Source organism: Athene cunicularia (genome assembly GCF_003259725.1).
Source record: "Athene cunicularia isolate RWA chromosome 3 unlocalized genomic scaffold, athCun1 chr3_part1, whole genome shotgun sequence".
NCBI classification, from domain to species: Eukaryota; Metazoa; Chordata; class Aves; order Strigiformes; family Strigidae; genus Athene; species Athene cunicularia.
In genome coordinates this window covers 63,987,771-64,009,398 of record NW_020799097.1, presented here as the reverse complement: position 1 = coordinate 64,009,398, position 21,628 = coordinate 63,987,771, and the positions used below count along the sequence as shown (strand labels likewise).

General features: G+C 40.7%; 1 protein-coding gene across 1 annotated transcript in view; it reads right to left on the bottom strand.

Moving 5' to 3' along the window:
• Window positions 1-6,209: 6,209 nt before the first annotated feature.
• The window catches only part of ARFGEF3 (ARFGEF family member 3), a 97,546-nt gene continuing 82,127 nt past the window's right edge, over window positions 6,210-21,628 (bottom strand). The window contains exons 33-38 of the mRNA XM_026844541.1: window positions 21,112-21,214; window positions 20,335-20,466; window positions 18,630-18,760; window positions 16,996-17,004; window positions 13,842-15,072; window positions 6,210-13,156 (exon numbers count right to left, since the gene is read on the bottom strand). Coding sequence (XP_026700342.1) covers window positions 12,965-13,156; window positions 13,842-15,072; window positions 16,996-17,004; window positions 18,630-18,760; window positions 20,335-20,466; window positions 21,112-21,214 — 1,798 coding nt within the window. The 3' untranslated portion in view covers window positions 6,210-12,964. The remainder of the gene's footprint in view (window positions 13,157-13,841; window positions 15,073-16,995; window positions 17,005-18,629; window positions 18,761-20,334; window positions 20,467-21,111; window positions 21,215-21,628) is intronic.

Here is a 21,628-nt window from a genome sequence, read left to right as displayed (position 1 = left end):
TAAATGCACAAAAAGCTTTATTAGCAGAGCTGATGGCATACATTGACCGCAGTTACCTGAAGGGGCAGAGAAAAGGGAAAACTTTTCCCCACCAGTCCGGTGGGAGAAGTGAGGGAGTTGCAGGCAGGCGTCCTCCTTCTTGGGGTGTCCTCTCGGGGCAGCAGGTGCCCCATAACACTTTGCTGAGCATGACCACGTTGTTTTTGTTGGGCACGGCTCAAACTCTCCATTGTTTGCTTTTGCTCCTGATGATATTAGTGTCAATTGCATCACACTTGATGTGGTGCATGTGCTGCATGATGATTGCTTCCTAAGCTTTGTGCACATGTGTTATTGGGTCATGTCTATTGGATAAATAAAGAGCCATTGCCCTAGTAGGTGCTGAAGCTACCTACTAAAAACTGCAAGGAGAAGGCTCAAGAGCTCTTACTATAGAGCTACAGACTTGGAAACTAAAATGTCAGGAGGCAGAGGGGAAAAAAGGGGATGAGTTAAGCACAAAAGGGAGACATTTTCCAATGTAAGGGATATAAAAATGTTTCAGACTTAACCAGTGCAAGGCCATAAGGATGAGAATACTTGGGACAGTGGGGAAAGGCATTGCCACAGTGTCCTCAGGCTGGGGAGGTGAGAGTTTATTTACAGAGATACAAGTGGGAAGTATGCTACAGGATTGGAAATGAAAGTCCCTTGGTATTAAAAAGGGTAAGGCACCATGCAACACCCCCAGTAGAAAAACCACAGATACAGAGGCAAAGGCTTTAAGTGTGGCTTCTTAAAAGGAGGCTTATTGAGGCAGCTGGGTGGGCCATTGAAAGCACCAGGTCATGAAAGGAACATGTTGTCTGAGGGATGTGGGAATGAATGGAGGGGAATAATTACACATTAGAGATACCTGAACAGTGGAGCTGCTGAGAACCATTATTCAGCTGCAGCCCAAGAATGATGTGCTGATATTGAAGTGGATGGAGTTACGCGATAGTGTCTTCTGTGGGAAGCTGACATTGAGGTGGGTGCTTGTGCAAGTAGAAGGGCCAAAAAGGTAGCAAAACATAAAGACAATTCTGCTCTGTGGCTTGGGGTAGCTGAATGGATGATCTGAACAGTTCTTTCATGTGTGCCATCTGTCATGTCCTAAATACAGGAGACTATTGTCATTTGAGAGAGTATTGAGAAAATACCCACTGCAGCGACCCCCTTCGGGATAACGAGTGGGGAGAGGGTGCCCTGTGGTGCATTCCAGTTCAGCCTGCATGGGCTGCATTGATGCTGTGGTGCAAAATGTTGTTCCTCTACTAAGCTCCAGCACTGCTCTATGGGAACAGGGTTGTACGGTGGGGAAAGCTTGGGTCCAGGCTGATTATATGTGGATTTCCTTTTTAAGGAACAATTAGATTTTGCTTGGGGCACTGGTGTACAAACAAAGTGAGCTGTGAACAGAACATCTGAGGCAGATATTTGATTTGATTTCTGCTACAAGGTGGGGTATCTTCTCACCCCATTTCCAGGCATAGCCTCATACTTTCAAGGTCAAGTGACTTGGTGTGTTAGGGTAGGAGGAGCCAGGTAGCTGCAGTGGGGCAACAGTGCCTGCAAGGGACAGCTGTTATAATGGGCCCTGGTTGTAGGGGCAACCCTAGACCTGGCTGGTTAGAGGCATTTGTGTTTTGATGTTGCTCTTCAGTTGTTGTTTTTTTTAAACGTTATTTGGCTCCAAACATTGATTTTTGCCATGTGCAGAATGATGCCTCTTTGAAAGGGATGCTTGTCCAGCCAGCCTGGCTTGATTTGATGGCTCAGGTTCTAAAAGATACACTAAAAGTGACATAGTTTGGCACTTGTGCCCTGCCCCAGGCTCTTCTTCCTTATCCTGTTTTTCTTCAGCAATCACTGCAGATCTGTGCTGCTCTCTAGGATGACCCAGCTTACTCTATACCCTCACCCATCCCTGATGGACACTTGGTAGTGGTCATCATTCTTGTCCTAATCTCAGTACAGCTCTGCCTAAAAAATTCCACGCCACTGAGTTTTTGTTCCATTGCTCTCACTGCTCTTGTTGCCCTGAAATGCTAAAGGAGATTTGATTGAAAACTTGTAAGAAATAATTATTAGTTTTTTTTTTTTTTTTTTTTTTTTTCATGGTTGGCTTTGCAAACTAATAATTGTTATTCTCTTGGGTTTGGGGCTGGTCACAAGAGCCTGCATGGAGTTATTCAATTATTTAGCGTCCTTTTAAAAGAAAAGGTAATGTATGCAAGAGAGATGTAAGATCTGCTCTGATGGCCATCCCTGCACCTGGGACTTTAAAAGAACATTTTTATCAGGGCACTTGCTCTTGTGGTGCTACCATTGCAATTCTACCCAGAAACCGATTCCCATATTTTTTCAAGGGAAGATGAATTGCTTTTGCAGGTAAGTGTTTCGAGGCAAACAAGACCCTTCTAACTTTATTCTCCTCACACGAGTTACTGCAACACATTTTCAAAACCATTTTTCACTTTCTTGTTATGTTTGACATTCTTGTTTCCCAGGCTTGAAGATTTGTCTGTTTCTCACCTCTTGGCCATACTTATAGGGATAGATTTCAATATAGCATCTCACCCAGTTTTATTTTGATCTGTTCCTCTCCCCATAATTTCTGGCACAAAGGAGAACTTGATTTGAAGTACAAAGCAATCTGCCAGGATGTAATTTAACATTAAAAACCATAGTAAATAATTGATAAATGTCACACAGGAAAGTATTCTAAATTATTTTAATCTTAAGTAATTTTGTTTGACTGTGGTAGGGAACAAGGATGCTGAGCGACCTCCTCAGAAGTGGTCACACTAACCACAGTAAACAACAAAATTCAGCTTGGGCATATTTTCTCAGAGCTGGCAAACCAGAATTATTGCCTCTACTTTATGGAAACAGATCTCCCAGTAAATACAGTGTAGATAAAGGTATGATTCTCTTGTAAAAATGAAACAAAACAAAAAGCCAAACCAGGTTTACTACCGTGGATTTCTATCAAGAGTCAGAAAATTGCACATGCAGCCTGACTAATGTGTTTGGTTTAGGGTTTTTGGTTTTTTTTTTTCCTTTCTTTTTTTTTTTAAATTCAGTATAAGACTAGGACCTAACTGATCTGTGCTGAGATCTATATTGTTTTGATTTATTTGGAATTCTGTTGAGTTTTGAAACCTGAATGCTGAGTGCACTATTCTAGCCTGTGTCAGGCTTTGGATAAAGAGTTCAACTTGTGTTTATGGTGATATTAGATGTGAAGAGGTTTATCCTGATGCCGGCTTCTTTGCCAAAAGCTCAGAAATTGGAGATCACCCCGTGATTCACACGGCTCAGCAGACAGAACCTAAGCCTGGTTCTATTTCTCATTTCGACTTCTGTCACAGGCTCATTTAGTGCACCAAAAGACAAGTTTCTCCATCACTAAAACATGGATTAGAAAACGTCTGTCCTGGCGAGATCCAGCAGGATTACTGAAAATATTTTCCCGTTACTACCATGGAGGTACTTTCTGACTGGGTGTACAGATGTACCAGTGGTCTCCTATGCAATCCTATCGTGTGTTAACTGTTGCATTCAAAGTGCATTTCCTCTCTCTTTAATCTTGTACGTGAAGTATCTGCTAATATCTCTAGTGTGCCTTTCTATTATCCCTCCCATTAACTGCCTTTGCTCTTGTGTTGGGGTTTGTTTGTTTTTTTTTCCCTCTCCCTCTTGCCAAATTATCCTACAGGTTTACAGCTCCGGCAAAGGCACGTGGCCAGAGCATGTGGTGTAGATACTTTGGGCCCTTTTGAGGTAACGGACATATTTTTTACTTGCTCAGTTGTTGATCCCACATGTAAAATGGTAGTGGTGACACTGGATGCTCTCTTGGCACATTGTCAAAAAATAACAATTAGGAAAAATACCAGCTTGGTATCTAGGGAGCTTTTAATTTTTAGTTGACCACAGATTAATACAGTGTAGCCCGCACTGTGATAAACCTACACTGTGAAAAAACATCAGTTTTGAGATCCTATTTGTAATAAATAAATGTTTATCATGGAGGGAGACTGGGGTGACTTGATGTCCATGCACCAATCTTTGGTACTTGTGATGGCAGAGAAAGACCTATACCAAAGCTGGGGAGAGAGCATGTGGTTTGGTGGGTGCTGTTCCACCTCTGAGCCCCTTGGGGGTCTGACCTGTGGTAGGCTCTAGAGGGAGCTGAGAGAGCTGACCATCGTGGACCTAAAAGTCAGCCTTTCAAAACTGAACCCTGATCACTTTCTTCTGATAAATATGTTTGGTAACAACTTCTATGGGAAGTTTTCATCACTGGTCAATTAACAAAACCAAAAGCAATCTGTTCAATTTTGTTTACAAAGCAATGCATTAAATGGGCACTGCCTTTCCTGCAACCTGTTCTGGAATTTGGCATACGAATTCAGTGACTCCACTGAACGAAAGACAATGCTTGAGATTTAATAGTGTGGCTGTTCATCCCTTTATTTATTTATTTATTAATATTTGCTCACAACTGTTTTCTTTGGTGAGTGTTCTTAACACTTTGTTCTTCAACAAAGCAAGAAGCCCAGGTGTCTTCTCTATAACTACAAAGGAAGTTGACCACCTCCACTGTGTGTTGACCTCTTCGTCTCACACTGGTGACACCAGAAGCCTGACTCCCCCATTAAGTGAGAAGAATTTGTACATGTAAGGAATTTGTACATGTAAGGAGTGAGTGAAATAGTGGAGCAGTACTTTCTGTATTTACCCAGTTGCTGTTTTACATCATTGAACACTGTTTAGGAGGAAATGAAAATCTTTCTAATGGGATCTAGATGAGATGTGTGGAGCAGCAGAAGGTAGTTTCCTGGGATGGAATTAGATCCGACTGTTGGGATTTAACACACTCTGTTTTGCCAGAAGTGTTGTAAGATTATTAAAGCATCACAACCTCATTTAGTGGCTTTGTAATCTGCTCTTAACCTTCATGCTGATGAGGCTGTTGTGTAACAGACACTGAAGGCCAGGCCTTGCGTTGCTCCAGTGCATGGGATCCCAAGCCCAGTGATCCCTGGGAGGCCAGGTGGGAAAGCTAGCTGCATTTTCACTCATGAGATGATGTGGAAAGCTTGTCTTTGGGCTGTGAATAGCATCCCTGAGCACACAGAGGTGTACCCTAAAGGTTACTGTATGCTGCTATGTCTCGTTGCTGAAACACTCCTGCTTTCAGGAACCCCCATGGCAATTCTCTTGAAGGGTACTAGTCAACACTTTCTTCTTCTGTACCTAAATTTTTATTGCATATGGAAGCTGTGAAGGTGTTCATTGTTTTCATTAAATATTTCCATTAAATATTTTTCTCCACCCGGAGTGATCATTGATCCAACTTTAATCAAAAGAAGGATTTAGGCGACAGGGGAGAGCCCTTGCCGAACTTTTGAGAGGGATGAAACACTGGAGCATCCATGCTGCTTGCACATACCTGTAGCTTGGGAACCCATTTTGAGTGCTAGCTAACCTGAGAATGCTTGGGGAATGCCCAGCTTAAAAACCCAGTAAAAGTCTGGCTGTGAACTGGGGCTCCAAGGAACCTTGTCCTGTGACGGCTGCCTGACCCTGGCGGTGTTTACAAGCAGTGGTTTTCATGTTGGGGGCTGGGGTGGTGGTGTCAGGATTTCAGTGGCAGTAAATCAGTTACTTCAGTGTGTGACAGAGTATGTAGAGTTCAATCCCTAAAACCTTAGGACAGTTTTCAAAGCTATTTATGTGATTGGAAGTAGGTGCCTTTTCTGACATGTTTGTGTAGGGGTTTTTTTGTTTGTTTTTTAAGTCTGTAACTAATGGAATCAAAGCCAGAAGTATTTTCCTCATTTTAATGGACAGAGAAATGTTTCACCTGTTTAGATGCTTCAAAGTTCTGCATAGTGGCTACTTGCACCTTTAGCTGTCTCAGTAGCTTCATCCTTCTCCACCTCTGCAATCCCAGCTCAGGCTAGGAGTGGTGTAGGGCTCATTTGTTAAAGTGTTTAAATCTCAGCTCCCACCAAAAAAACCCCCAGCAGTTCAAAAGTGCCTAAATTCCCAGGTCATCTGTGAAAACTGCAGTTCCTGCTGGTATGTACCACGTATTTCAGGCCCTTTCTCAGTTCTGCTCCTTTGCCTCATCAGTAACTGTAAAATAACTTTCTTTAGACGAAACCAAAGCATAATTTATTTTGCATTTGCTTCTTTATTCTACAACACAAGCAACATAAATAGTTTATAATTTTTGTTTTAAAATATTTCCATTTCAGAATTCAGTCAGAATAAAATATACACAAAATACAATTTGCAAGCCAGCTGACAGTGACTGCCTGACCACTGGACACCCGAGGACCAAACAAAGCTAGCAGCACAACAGGACACGGCAGACACGGGGATGTTTTTCTAAAGAAGAGCAGAAAGGTAGAGGGAGGAAACATGGATGAGACCGGGGAACTGCAGCTAGATATGAACTCAGTAGAAGGTAAACCCAATGTAATTAGCACTTGCTTGACAAGGCAATTTACAGTCTCTCTTAGAAAGTGTGAGTGGCTCCTCCTGAATATACAGCTAGAGAGATGAAGTCCTGGGAATCATGTTTTGTGGTAAAATACTTCCTATGGCAGCCATCATCATGGAAATAAAATTTGATTTTTTAATACTGGAACAGGAAAGGCTTACATCTTTGGCAAAATGGAGTGTCCACTCCCTTTGGCTTGCTTTCAGTTTTCAGTTCTGGTTGAAGGGCCCACAGAAGTATGTTTGCAGTCTCACAAATCATGACAAAAAGAGGGGATGGCAAGAGAAAGTGAGGGGAACTGAAAGAAAGTGCTTGCTGCTGTCATTGCATACTTTTCAATGTCTTGCTCCCGTCTGCTCTCGCAAACTGTGCAGTACAGGGCTTTGTCACCACCATGCTCTGCCTTTCCTGGCTCTTCTCCCTTTGGTACTGAATCCTGCTTTCCTCTGCAGAGCAGGGGGCTCAGGAGCCACAGCCTGCTTGTAGGGAAGATATTTGTTCCTTGCTTGAGCCTGTATACCTGTGCCTCTCCGCCAGCTCAGCTCCCTCATTTCAGCTTGCTTCCTGTGGAAGTGTGGCATGTCACTGCAGCCCAGAAGAACCAAATGCATGGACCCTGGTGCTCCCATGGTATTTAGATGACATTTATGGAAGTACATAACCACCTTTTGAAAAGTGGGATGTTGGGGTAAAAGGATTGAAATAGATCCTGTTGCCATGTTTCTTAACAAAAAAATGCCTTCCATAAATTCAGTTCCCTGATTCAATGTGGCAGTGGAGACTATTCAAACTTCATCTTATGAATTTGCCAAAAATAAAGAGAATTTGAGGGATTTGGTCCCATAGGGAAGCTCATTATTGCATTAATCCAGGCTCATACAGTATAGCTCCACTGATACCCACAGAATTAGGCCATTTCTTCTTCCCTCTGCTTTTACTTTTTAGATTAGAGACCTCTGAGCACTAAGTGAAAAGACTGGTGTATGCTTAGACTATGCTTTTTTGTTTTTTCTTTTTAAATAGCCAGCACTCCATGTTTGGCCAAAGCTGTTTATTTAGTATGATATCATATAGTTAGCATCACATATAAAGTATATGCTCTGAGGGCAATTAGTGGAAACAACAGGAAGAGGAGCTACGACTTCTTCCTCACATCTGTACAACTTCCTGGAGTCCCAGGTGTGTTGCTGGTGAGAGTTGCTAAGAGACCCTTAGGTCGTTTCCCTATAGAAACTCTACTCAAAATAGGGAGATTCGGTGAAAAGGGATCTCTAGCTGCCAAATGCTGTTATCTACATTGCATAAAATCCCACATTTGTGCTTCTGTGCTATGGGAACTTGGTCCTTTTATACTAAAAAAAGAAGAGAAACTATTTTATTTTAAATTGACGGTATTGCATTATTTCTTCAAACAATTGTGGAATGATCAGAAATTGAAAAAAATCTGTGTTTCGTGTCATATACCATGATTAATACTGTACACAGATCTTCACAGAAATTACTACAACTGGAGTAATGAGTAAATATCTTGATTAATCATAATCTTAGCACATGCCCACAAAAGCAAGGGCAAGGAAAGCATGCACTTTTTTAGTGAATTAAAATTAAGTCATCACTGAGTAATGGCATTTCTAGAATGGATTGCTGAAGGTAAAAATAGCTAAACCACCTGCTCAGTTTCTGAATAAGCTTCTACACAAATGAGCAATGTAGAAATAAATTACTTCGGCTTGCCATGGTCAGCCCCCTATATGCTAAAACTGGATCTGTGCAAAAGTGAAAGTTCTAGTTGTGGGGTGCTGGGATGCATGGGAATATGTGCCAGGTCTTGTGAATTTTTCAAGCAGGAGGTGTACAGAGGACAGCAGCAGAGAGGGTGACATCAGGAACTGTACAGCACTTCCCCTTTCCTGAGAACTTGTGACCTTGTATGTAGGGACTAAAGGATTCAAGGACCGAGTCCTGAGTATTAAAGATATCCAGGTATGTAACTTGTGGTGATTTCAACAGCTTAGGCACTCTGAGGGTGGGCCAAAGCTGTGACGAGAGGTACGAAGGGCAGGCAGCACACAGAGCTGGACCTCTCTACTTGCTAACTCATTTGCCACTCAGTTTCATACTGGTGCTGCATCACGCTCTGCAGTGGAGATACCAACACTGAGATGCTACTATATCAAGTGCAGGTGGAGATCACATACAGTAGTAACACAAGGTGTTTAGAGGTGGGGGATGCATCTTTGGCATGTGAGGATTTGTCAGTGAATTTTACACTAAGATTTAGGTTTTAAACAAAACTTGAAGCTCAAATTGAAAGGCAAAGTGCCTTACAAGTCATGAGTGTCAACTCTGGCCTTGATGGGAATTTTTAATCTGTAATGAGGCAAAAGCTGTGTTGCCTGTGCTTGGAGTTTTACAAGAAAGGTTTTGCCCAGGTCTATGTAAATCTTTCACTAATAATTCCTTCTAGATGCCAAATTAAGTAAGTCAGTTATTCTCACATGCGTGTTTATCCCTAGGAGAGTATTAAATCTGTATCTTAACATCTTAAAGATATGAAAGCATGCTCATCAAGAGATAGTGGTGGTAATTCCATGGCTGCTGTCTCATGTATCTGTTTCAACTGTCTCATATATCTGCATATATGTCTCAACTGTTTCATACATCCACATATAATCACACTACAGAATAAAGTGCAAACATATGCAATGGCCTGAGACCAGTTGGGGTCAAACCCTGCTTCTGTTATACAAGAAAAGTAGCACTTTCCTGCTTGATGCTTTTTTCAGCTTTAAATATTTGCACAGTGATGAGTTATTCCATGTGCATAAAGGTAGGTGATGCTGGCCAACAGCAACTTTCTCTGTGAGTGGCTGCCTAAAGATTTTAAAATGTGATGTCGTTGCCTCTGATTGCTGTGGTGGCCCTGAGGTGGGAGGTATGAACTAGGCAAAGGCAGCAGAGGTGCCACTCTGTACTTGAGAAGGATGTCATATCACCACACCCACCTTTTTTTTTTTTTTTTAAGCAGTCCAGTTAAATAAAAATTACTGGCAAGTAATTTTAAAAAACTCTATAGAAATTCATGGGACAAGAAAGTAAATGCAAGAAAAGAGAAGAATGTGGTCATTAAACAGAGCAAAAAGTAAGAGTAAGCTCAGGCTATAATACACAGACTCTGTTTTTTCAAGGCTCAAATGCTCTGATTCAAAAGTAAAGCTGGTAATATGCTGCTGTTAGCTCATGCATTATGTCATGGGGCTGTAAGTAAGGATTTGAATGGTTTATGTCAGAAAGACTTACATGTGTGGATACAAGGGCTACTTTGTGCTACTGACTGAGGTGCTTCCCCCCTCACAAGTGGAAAGCAGAAAAGCCACTATAGCATGGTACAGCTGAACATGATTGGGGTGTTCAGAGTTGGGGAGTCCCCTTCTGAAGCTTAGGACAGGCTGGTGCCAGTACACTTTCCCTGCAACTGTTCCTTTGGGCTAAAAGCTTCCTTTGTGAGGCCTGAATTTACGCTGGCAGCCTTAAACCCAGAGTATGCATGAAACAGGTTGCACAGGTCTATGAAATGGTGACTTCACATGTTTAGTGCTGTACTTCTTTGGGCTTGCTAATGTCTATGGCTAAAAAAAGAAAAAAAAGAAAAGCTGTGAAACTAATGAACTAATTCAATTTTTTATTCATTTATATTTTGGAGGTGCATCAGAAAGCATTTACATCTCAGATTAATAGTTCCCGAAATGGACACAGGCTGCTCTCCTCACCTGCTTATTTACACACAAGGAAAAGGAAGAGCAGCACATGCTAAATTTTGCTTATGTAAAGCCTGCTGCTTCAAAGATTCCTTCATCCTCACCTCCATCCTCTTAAATGACATTTCTGGAATTACTCAAAGTTACTCAAGACCTCTTATGGAGGGGTGTTAATGAGCAGAGGCACTGAGGGTGACAATGGGCACTTAGTGCATAAATTTGGAGGGCAAAGTTTAAAACAGGGCAACAGCAATACAGCAAATTTACTTTCTACTCATTTCCAGTATAGAACCTGTAGTGTAAAAAGTTGAAATGAAATTATATTTTGGGTCAAGATGGTGGCTAATCAAATGTGTTCATGGGCTTGAGAGGGGAGTGGGGGTGACGGTATTGTCACTCCTACAGTTTTTATTTCTGTTTTACAGAAGGATATTGTATTGTAACCACAACACAAAACCACCAATAGTAGACCCTCTTCTGGATGCTAGTTTTGCTTCTCCAATATAATTTAGGGATTTGCTTTAGTTTTAGATTAGTACAGCAAGGATCTGCATCTATTCAATGCATGTGTAATGAAAAACAGCAGTTGGGTGTTTTGCATAGTTTATTTATTCTCATTTCTTTTGCTAATTAATGTACTGCTTTAAAAGCAGTTCTGTATAGATGTCCAATAAAAACATTAATGAATAGTATAACCACCCTTTTACTCTACCTAAAGATGTGTAAGAAAGACATGGCAACAGAAATCAAACCATGTCACTACTCTCCCATATACCGAGGGCTAATCTCACCCCTCCCTAAGGAAGTACTAAAACTGCTGGGGGAAAACTGGCAATTGATAAAATTGTTAAATTACTCATTTATAAAGTCAATGTAGGTGGTAAGGAAGAGTAGTTTTAATGGAATTTTTATATCCTTGAAACAGTTTAGCCAAGGGAAGTTTTGAAAGAAAGGGAAACAGTGTGACTGACACTACAGAAAGGTATGAGACAAATATTCCCTGCACAAGTCTAGCGGGTGAGAAGTGGGAAGTGGGCAATAGAAGGAAAAAGCAGGAGGATAGTGGCAGACTTCATAAAAAAACCCACATCAGCTTGGGTGATGGCTGTTCAATGGAGCTTCTTGGTTCCCTCAGTTTTTCTAGGTTAGTTATGCAAAATCTGGACTTGATATAAAGAAATGTCATTTTGAGGAGGCTTTAGAGCAGGGACTGAAGCTGTATATTTAGTTGGTATGCACATTTTAAAAGCCTTGGGAGAATATAATTGAGGGGTCACCCAAGATTTAAATCGATTTATTTTTAACAAATTATTTTAACTTCTAATCAACAAATCATGTAGTATGGGAGTACAAGATGGCATGTCCCAGGGGCTGTGACATAACTTGTGCAGCAAGGTAACCCTTTGCTGTGTCTACTGTGAAGAGCATCATACATGTATTTGACAACACAATAGTGAATCCTTCCCCTTCATAATATCAACAAATTTTAGTAGTTCTATAGGAGTGCTACATAGACGAGGGTGTTGGTCCATGAGGATCTGTCCCCTTCTATTTACAGTAGCAGACAAGAAGTGGGAGAGAAACAGAAAAGATACCTTCCTATCAAACTATTTTCCATCTTGATTCAGCTCAATGTGGAGTGATAGGCTAAGTTTAACAAAGGTGGTAAGGGTGTTCCTGGCTACAGCAGCTCTATATAAGCAAACATAAATTTCCAGTAGAAGTATAAGCTAACTTAGCTGCAGTGTTGCTTAAACTGGAACACTTTATCTCTACTCTTAGTTGAATGCTGGATATTGGCACATGCTGGTATTTGCTCTGTGGTCTGTCTTTCCCTCAGCTTCACAAAAACCAGCGAAACAAACGTCCCTGTTGCCCTTAGGGGGAATTAGACATGTGGAAAAATGTCAGGGGTAGGCATAGCTGAAGAGGCAGTCAGGGTAGCTTTGTAGAGAGGGCAGCTTGACAGTGCCATTTCTCTTCAAGCAATACTCCACAAGAGCAATGAAAGGATGAATAGTCTGTGCTTGTTTCCAGTTTTAGACCTGTGATATTTTAATAGTCACTTATTAGCTACTCCAAAGGTGACCAGACTTCAAAGGCTCTTCTCAGGGCAAAATAAATCTCCACTTTCTCTAGTGAGTGAGGCATATAGTAACTACAATAATCTTTATTTGGCTTTCCTCTCTCATGCTAATTTCAGAAGGCAAAAAAGTTACCCTAAACAATGTCACCTTTTTACTTTAGCCCCACCTTTTTCCTGCTTATTTTTTTTTTTTTTTTTTTAAAGTTACATAGGCTTACTGGCCCAGTTTGACATTCAGATGACAGTTGTGTTCACAGCTAATTGCAAGTGTGGAAGGAAGTTCTTGATGCAGTTTATCGTGGCTCCCGCTGTTGCAAATTTGAATTAAAATGAAGTATCAGCTGGATTTACTGGCAGTTTCTGGGTTCTGGGACCATTCCAGACCCCCCTGGACACACTCATGCTTTGCCTCCTTTGCTAGTGTGAGTGAGGGACAGTTTTAAGTGAATAGGGGTATACATCGACAAGCTCATTGTTTCTTAATTTATCACCAACAAACAGGCAATTAATGAACCCCAAATACTTCTTTGCTGTATACCTTGGATGTCTTCTCCCCTTTGCAACACAGCACATCTAGGTTTAAATGATGATATCGTAAACTCGGCCCACTCTTCCCAGCCATTCTCGTACTGCCTGGCGGACACGGATATCTGTCACGTGGCAAGTCAGCTGGCTGATACAGGGGAACACTGCTGGCTGCAGGGCTGTGAAAGTTTGGTCTGGTAGGGCCTGAATCTGGTTGAGAACTGTCAGCACCATGTTGGTCCATGCCTACAAATTGGAAACAAAAAAAGACTCTTTAGAGGACCTTTCTAAATAGATGAGCCCATTGGTTGAGGCAGAAGATAAAGTATATGGTGGTTGCAGCCTCATAAAGAGGACTGAGTAATGTCAGCATATGCATTTAATGTTCACTGTGTCTTCCTAATTCATGTTCAGTACTGTAAGTCATTGTTTGACTTTGTATTGCAGGTATCATGCTCACTCTTCGCCACTATTTATTGCATCCCACAGTGAACAAAGACTTTCAAGTCTGATCACTTTATTCATTTGGACATGCAAGCAGCAAGTTTCTGTTTAGCAACAGAGCCCACTATTTCTGCTGAGGAATTAACCAAAAAACCTTCTTAAGCACAAAAGCATTGTGATAAGCAGCATGACATTTTCAAAAGCCTTAAGTGGGCTAGAGCCCTTAGCAATAAGCAATGACTGTAAGCTGTTAGTTCGTAGGACTAAGTGCAGCTTTGGCCCCAGTCACAGAGGCACTCTTGAAAGCTGTACTAGCATATGCCTGAAACACCTTCCTGAAGACTGATTTTCTTTTGATAGGACAGAATCAGGTTTTTATCAGTGCCAAATGCTGAAATATTGGTCCTCATCATGATGACTTCTTCATGTAATGAATATATTTAATTATTGTTATTATTATTATTAGCATGCTACAGATATGTCCTACCTGTATCTGGGCCTCAGCATCCCTAACAGATATATTCAGGGAGCTGACTGTGGATCCTGAGCGCGGTCTCTTCTCTTGTCTCAGGATCTCTGGCCCAGCACTAAATGAATGCCTCATTTGACCTTGATCTATAAGATGTTGTGGCCGCTGGAGTATGGGTGAGTCTGGCCCTCTTGAACCCAGGAGCTCCCCTTTTTTTTCCACTTTGACCTCTTTGGTGAAGGATGTCATGGCCTGTTGCTGCTTTCTTTTCTTGTACTCTGTCATTAGCTTGGAGATAGTTTTGTCAGTGGCTATGGTGTAGATCTTGTTGCCAGCACTCTCCCACCATTCTTTTTTCCTGGTTTGCTCTTTTTTCTCTGGTTTAGGACTTAGGGGTGGGGGTAGCAGCAACATTTCTCCACTCCCTCCTCGGGGTGTCAGGCTCTCTCCCAGTTGGTCCCTGATTTGACTCCGGTCATCTTCTGATGGTGTGTCCTTCCCAGATTGCCCTCCAGTTGATGGGGTGGAGGTTTCTGAGTGAAAGGATGGTAAAATGAAGAAAGGGTCACCTTTGAACACTGGAGGCTCCTCTATATTATTCTCCAGGTCCAGATGCATCTGGATATAGTTGTTGCACAGTTCCATACAGAGCTTATGAAGCCGCTTGATTAGCCATCCCCAGTCTGCATTGCTGATGGGCTGAACACTCAAAGATGGTATTCGAGCCCTCCACTGTCTCTTCTCCTTCCCTCGTGGGGGACTGACCTGGGCAGTTTCTTCAAAAATGTCTTCATCTTCTGAAGAACACTGCTGTGATGAGTCTGTGCTTCTCTCATCATCTTCAAAGAGGATCTTTTTCACTTGCTCTGCAGTGATGTTCTCCTGATTTGTCAGGATTGCACAAATCAAAGCGTGAAAGTAGATGTTGAAGCTCATTGCTGACTGGCGATACAAGTTGGCAGCTCCACTAATGCCAGACACTTTTTTCAGCAAACACTTCAATCCAGGTCTGGTGTCAAACTCTCTGGCTGTTCGATAGGAGTCCAGCAGTAAGTCAAAGATGACAGCCAGGTTTTGCATGGAGATGTACCTAAGAAAACCAGCTAACCTGTTTTCTGGTACTTGTATTGTCATTTTCTCCTCCAAGTTAGAAGGGCCTTTCACAAATTCTTCCAGTAAGATGTCATATAAATTCTGGAGCAATACTTGGTGGGACAGCAAGCTCACCACTATCGTCCTGAAAGGAATACTTGGTAAACCAAGCATGGGAAGGAAGAAAAGAAAATCAAATTAAAATGGTACATTGTGCTTTTACTAGAAGTATGGGAACACTAACATGAAAGATGCAAACGAAAGGCCAAATTTTCATAGCCTTGTTACAAAAAAGTGAAGGAAGATAAAGTTGTCTGGAATGGTCTTTCAGCTACTCTTTCTAATACTTTCCTAGAAGGGAAGACACTTACATTGGTTAAGAAAAATAACTGTCCACAGCAAGCACACTAATGGCACTTGTGCAGAAGTGGAATTAAAACAAAGATCTATTGTAATTTTTGTTCTTTTCTCTAGAGATGTCTGACACTGAGGGATTAAATACTCTGTGTTTCAATTTCACAGCAGCTGCAACTACTCTCAAAAATTCAGCCTGCTGTAACTGAGGAATTTGTTAATACACAAGCTATGCAGCACTTCTGCCATTGGTCTCTGACTGCATTTTCTATTTTCGTTGCTGAACTTTGGCTAAGTTGAAATAACCTGGAAATTCCTCCACCAGCATTTCAGCCAACCTTAACTTTCCCATGACAAACTGAGGTGAAAACTAGTTTACTACTCAGCTTCCATTTCTGCTAATGCCAGGAGTAGTACTTAAAAATAAACCACAAAGAGCCAACCAACCAATAAAAAAAATCTACAGAAACATCAGCAGCGCAATGGAGCATGCAAAGAAGGTTAAGTCTTGATGAAAGCGCATTTATCTGTTTGCTCTTAAGACTTCAACTTGAATACTGAGAGCTTAGCATGGAAATATGTATTTCTAACCCTGTTTCCCACATATGATACTGGGTGATTCTTAGATGTACTCCTGTTAGGGAGATGCTGTGAGTCATTCTAGATCTCACTGTTTTTTGATTTGCACAAGGAACCCATGAATGGCAAATTCCTCCAACCAAAGTTTTCAGGTCATTCACCAGTAAATAACATTGAGAGGCTTGCAGGCAAGGGAGGCCAGGAAGAAAGGGTGAACAGGACTGTTGTTTGGTATCTCATGGATTTATAAACTGTGAAACCTATCTTAAGGAATTTTTTTAAAAGTCTTTGCATAAGATTACAGTGGTGATGTTTTAACTGGAGCTGATGCTCTGATAGACATATGGGTTTTGATTTAGGGAACTATGATGGGTTGTATTTTAATTAGCACAGCTATCAAGTGAGGAAGAGATTTTTCAGTTTGCTTGCAATACTAAATTTTTAGGTCGAAGTCAAAGGAAATCTTCATGTAACATCAAATGTTCAGTTGTAGACCTTTAATTTTTTGTTGCAAAAATTATTCTACTTTCATTAAACAACTTTCAAAAGTGTTTTCAACATACCAAAACAAGAATTTATTTTTTTTTTTTTGAGAAATTGTATCAAAACTCAGTTTTGAGAATGCAGCATTTAAAAAAAAAAAAAAAAGTCAGACAAAAGTGTGCTTCTTGGGTTAATTTACCTATGTCAGTTTGCTTACCATGACACGGCTGTCAGTGCTGACACAACAGTAAAATTCAGTAGTCTTACTATCTGACAGTGCTAAAATCTTGGTGATTAATACATACATTGGAGCTCTTTATGGGGAAGTAGTTTTCTGCTGTAAAAACCATTAGAGGCTCTGACTCAGAAAAGCTCTTAAGAGCATGTATAAAGTTAAATGAGTGCTGGCATTGATTTAAAGAGACTAATCCTGTTCCAAAAGCAGGATCAGAATGAAGGAGATCTGCTTTCCTTGTAATTGCCAAAAAAAGGCAATTTGCAAGGACAGTTTAAAGTACTGTTCAATTCCAAAAGAAATTAGTACAGAACTATAGGTAGAAACACACAGTGCCAAAGCTGGTTAAGGATAGTATTTTCTTATTCTGCCCAAAGTTTCAAACTGAAATATATTACTACTTTTTAGGAAGAAGAAAAGCTCCCTTACCCCAGCTTCCTGTGAAACGATGCAGCATTAAGGAAACAAAAGCAAAAAGGGAGAAGAGAAACCTCACTAAGGTTAAAGTAAAACTTTTGAAAGGCCACAGTTACTAGCATGCAAGCCTGGCATATTACTGCACTGCTGTAGCAAATAATATGAAAAACAGTGGCACAGTCAACTTTTGAGCCCTGTTTTGGTGAAAAATGAGCATTGCTGGGGTAACATTTGCCTATCAGCATATACACTTTTTGCAGTTGTTTAGACAAAGCGCAGGGTGAGAGCATTCAGAGTTTGTATTAATTGCAAGCTTTATTTATTTATTTGTTTAAAGATCAGCAAGACCCATGCTACCTTTATGAACGCAGCTTGTTAGACAGCATGGTCTTATGTACCATGAGAGGGGAGTACTCCAGTCTCTTGTTTTGCATTCATTATAACAAGAAGAAATCTTTGGCTAAAGCAGATATTTTCCCACCATGAAGGAAGGGTTTAAGACTGTGATCTCAACCTTTCTTCATCTTTGTGCAGGGCCCTGGTCTCTGTAGGCGAGGCAACAGAGCACCTCCTCTTGGGGGAAACATCTGTACAGCCGTGTAAGAACAGAGACATCTTGCATGGTCTTTCTTCCTGTCCATCCAAAGAAGGACCATCACATTCTGGCTCCTTGTTGCAAGCAACAGTTTAGTTTTGAATGAGAACACCTGAAGTGGTACAGAAGCAGGTTTGGTATCTAGTAAAAGACAATTTCATGCCATGTATTACACACCTTGCAATACAAACACAAAGCCTGAATGCAGAATTCTAAGTCTTGGCCCTATTGATGTTACAGCAGTTGTTTAAACAACTGAGTGCAAGCAAAAAGAAATATTCTTTGACAAGATCAGATTGTCATGCAAATGCATGAGTTTCTGAGGTGGTAATATATAGAAAGGCTTCCATAAAAATAAAGTGCCAAGCAAAAACAACGTTCCCTAGATCAATATGCTTAGAGTTTCGCAGCTTTGGATGTGGTCTCTTCAATTTATGCCACTCCAGTTTATCCATTAACTACTTCTATCATCTTAATCCAGTAATACTGAATTTAAAAGACCATTAGAGAAGCAAACATTATTTCATTTGCTAGGTATCATTACAAACATAACAGTACTCCCAAAGCTTTCTTCAAACTGGTACTTATAACTATACTTCTTAAAGAAAAGCATCTCAAATATTGGAAAGATTTTCCTAGTATTTTCTATGGGAATTCTTTTCTTAACTTAATCTGCATTTCCTCTGAAGGCTTTGTGTGACCTTATGTATCCTTCAGGTATTTGTAACCTACCAATTTTTACTATCAGAAACATTTTCCTTATTTAGCTTTCTAAGTGACACATTACAGACCCTGACTCAGGCTTGTCTATAACTGTAACAGCTCTTGCACGTGCCTGCCCACCAGTGTATGACCATGGGAACATGTGGAGAGCAGACAGCAGTAACCTGTTGTCTCCTGTGTCACAAACCCTAATTTGTATGTATTTCATCTTTTTGATGAGACTTATGGAGAGGCATGGTTTGCCAGGTTCAGTTCACATCTCTGCCAGACTGACAATATTTTTATCTCGCTTTTAATGACACAGCATTTTCCTCAGAAGATATTTTACCTTCTCTGGGTATGCCCATTTGGTTTCTTATCTGGTGGCAGGTCAATAACAAGCACGCACGACTGAGCATGTTCAAACCCTTCCTTGTTGCTAGGGGTCTTTGGGGAGCACTGAGTCTCCAGCATGAAGACCTAGAAAACAACAAGTTACATAAAACAATCAGTTTAGCACTTGCACTGGGTCTCGGGGGGGGGCGCTGAAAATAGGATTTCCTGCATTGTGAAAGATCTGTTATGATGACTTATTTTATAGTGATGGAGAGAATGAAAGGTATCCCCCACAGGCAGAACTTCCCTGGAGCATGCTGCTTTGCTAAAACAGCCTCAGAGCCATGGGCTACCTTCAGACACTCAGCAGAGCACAGGGCAAAAGACAGACATCTTTTTCTTTGAACTTGTATAAGGCATAATACCAAACGCCAAAACAAGCTTTCTGCTGTCTGTATACTACTATCAGAAAATATGTATAGTGGATTCAAGGACTTGGTTTGCATAGTTAGCCTGTTGCACCTAGAAAGGTTGGTTATTGGAAGGATTACTTTCAGCCATGAAGATACAAAAACCTAACTTGCAATCTTTTGGGTGGTAGATGGGGAAATGCCTCTCAGTTGCTGTAACTGGTTTGTATCTTAGTAGTTGTGCCAAATCCCTGCTGAGAAGTACTTGGGGAGTGCCACTGATAGTGTCTACAACAAAAGTATAAATGCAACATTCCTTGCTTTCTTGAGTTCTGCATCTTTAAAACTTAATTTAAAACATTTTTTCCATTCAAACAAAGTCTGCTACTGCCACATTATTTGTGATCACAAATCCTGGTCTGTGTATCTCAGATTTTCAAGCAGTATCAGGGTATGATTAATCAAGCCAGAAATTGACACCAAACATCTGTTGGCTCTTTTAATCCAGCTGCTTTCCCATGCTGAAACTGTCACACAGTATTTACAGTTTTATCATACCCTGCAGGTCATTAACTTCAGTGTGCTGTATTTCAAGGAACTTGTTTCATATAACCACTTCCATAAAATGAACAATAACCATTGTACTCAAAAGGAGCCTGAGAAGGTTGTCTCCAAGCCTGCTCTGCTGATTAGGAGTTAGGTTTTAAATCATTTGTTAAGTGTCAGCCTTATCCTCCAGTTCTCTGGAACTCTTTCTTCTCTGCAATCTATACCCAGGTATTTACAGAGAAAAAAAAAAACCTGCATTCCTCTTCACACTCTGCTTCAATAGGTTGCACAAATCTTGGTTTTCTAGTTTCATATCACAGTCTCTGTTCTAGTGCATTTTTTGTCCTTTGGATTTATCATTTTTTAACAGAGTAATCAGAAAAATAGATGACATTCTAGATGAGGATTCACAGTGACACTACTATTTCCCTTTCTCCATCAGAAACATTTCCACTGATGTATGCTAGGGTTGCCATTTTATAAGCTGCATTACACAATAGGCTCATTGTCAGTCCTCCTCAGGTACCCATGCATCTTCCCCCACCATAGGCATTCCTAATTCCTACTTAAAGTAGGACAGTTTTAAGGATGTTTTTCCTAGTTTTTTATTACTTTTTCTTAATACTACTGTTAGACAAAAAAATGCTAGGCTGGTGATGAGGAAGTCTTTGCCTGTAGGATTTGTGAGAAAGGTGGTGGTAGAGGTTTACTGTCAAGTTTAAAAGGTTCTCTGACTTCCCCTGAAATGTCAGTCAGTACCTGTTGTGCCATGGCTCTGATTCTCCAGTATTCAGCTTCAGCACTTGGTGAGAGGGAGGGGGCTGCCACCTTCACTTCACAGGCATCGCCACTAAAGCTTTCAGAACCACTGTGGAAATAGCCCAACAGGTTCTATAGAGAGACACAACATCAGACTTTCACTGTGCGTTAAATGAAGTCAGTGACTGCAGCGCTGTCCAGCCTGTTCGTGTGCAATACAAGTGATCTGTCTCATTACCATCACCTGGTCACCTGCTGTTTAGCATTTGAAGTATCTGATGCAAAGGCATTACAACTTCTTAAGTATTCATCCTTAACAGGATTTTTTGTTACAGGAAAGATAGTGAGTTGAGAAATAATCTATATGGAGCTTGCAGCTAGGAGATCAAGTAAACAACTTTGTCTTTTGACTGGTTTTAGACAATGCAGAGGAAGAAATGGATCAAAAAAGTAAGTTTTCACCTATTTAACACTTTTGATTTTATATTTAACACTTCTGTTTTCATACTGGCAGAGCACTTTAGAGTAAGTCTGGACTGTTAGCAACTAGTGTTACCTGTACATGTTTAGAAAAATTTATTTCAATCTCCATTGCTGATCCAACACCTTTCATTGTGAATTGACAGGGTAACAAAAGCTACCGCATAATCCTTACACTTTTTTTCCTGGCTCTGTACCCAAAAACTTTTGTGAAAAATAAAAAGCAATCTGTCAAAAGTGAGTGAGCCTATAACTAATGTGATTGTATTTTGACTTGTCAGCAAAAAGGCAGGTTACCTTTACTGGCTCCAGAGTGGCAGAGAACGCATCCTGCAAGGCACAACATGCAAGCCTCCACATCTCTTCGGTAAAAACAGGCCCTGCTGTCACTAACACATACCTGCAAGAACACAGGAAAACATTGCCATGTTCAAGAAGGAACTAGACAATTCTTACTTGTAATGGGAGATGGTTGAAAACAGAACAAAAGGCCTACTCAGTAGCCTGCTAACGACATCCAATCTCCTCAGTTGTTACCCTGACCTATTCTTGCAATTACACTGCAGTTCTGACTTTTTTTTTTCCCTTTGCTTTTCCTCTTTAAGTAGTCATCTTGCCAGCACAAGAACCACATGTTGTGTAACTATAAAATGCAGTGCTTATTTTGACTGACTGTAGTAACCTGAAGACTGTGAAATGTATTAATTACCTCTAAAGACCTGTGAATTCCAACAGAAAGACCATTGATTATTTTTCCTAAGGATTAATTATTGACTAACTGCATGTAAGTAAATACAAGTACATTTTATGGGAA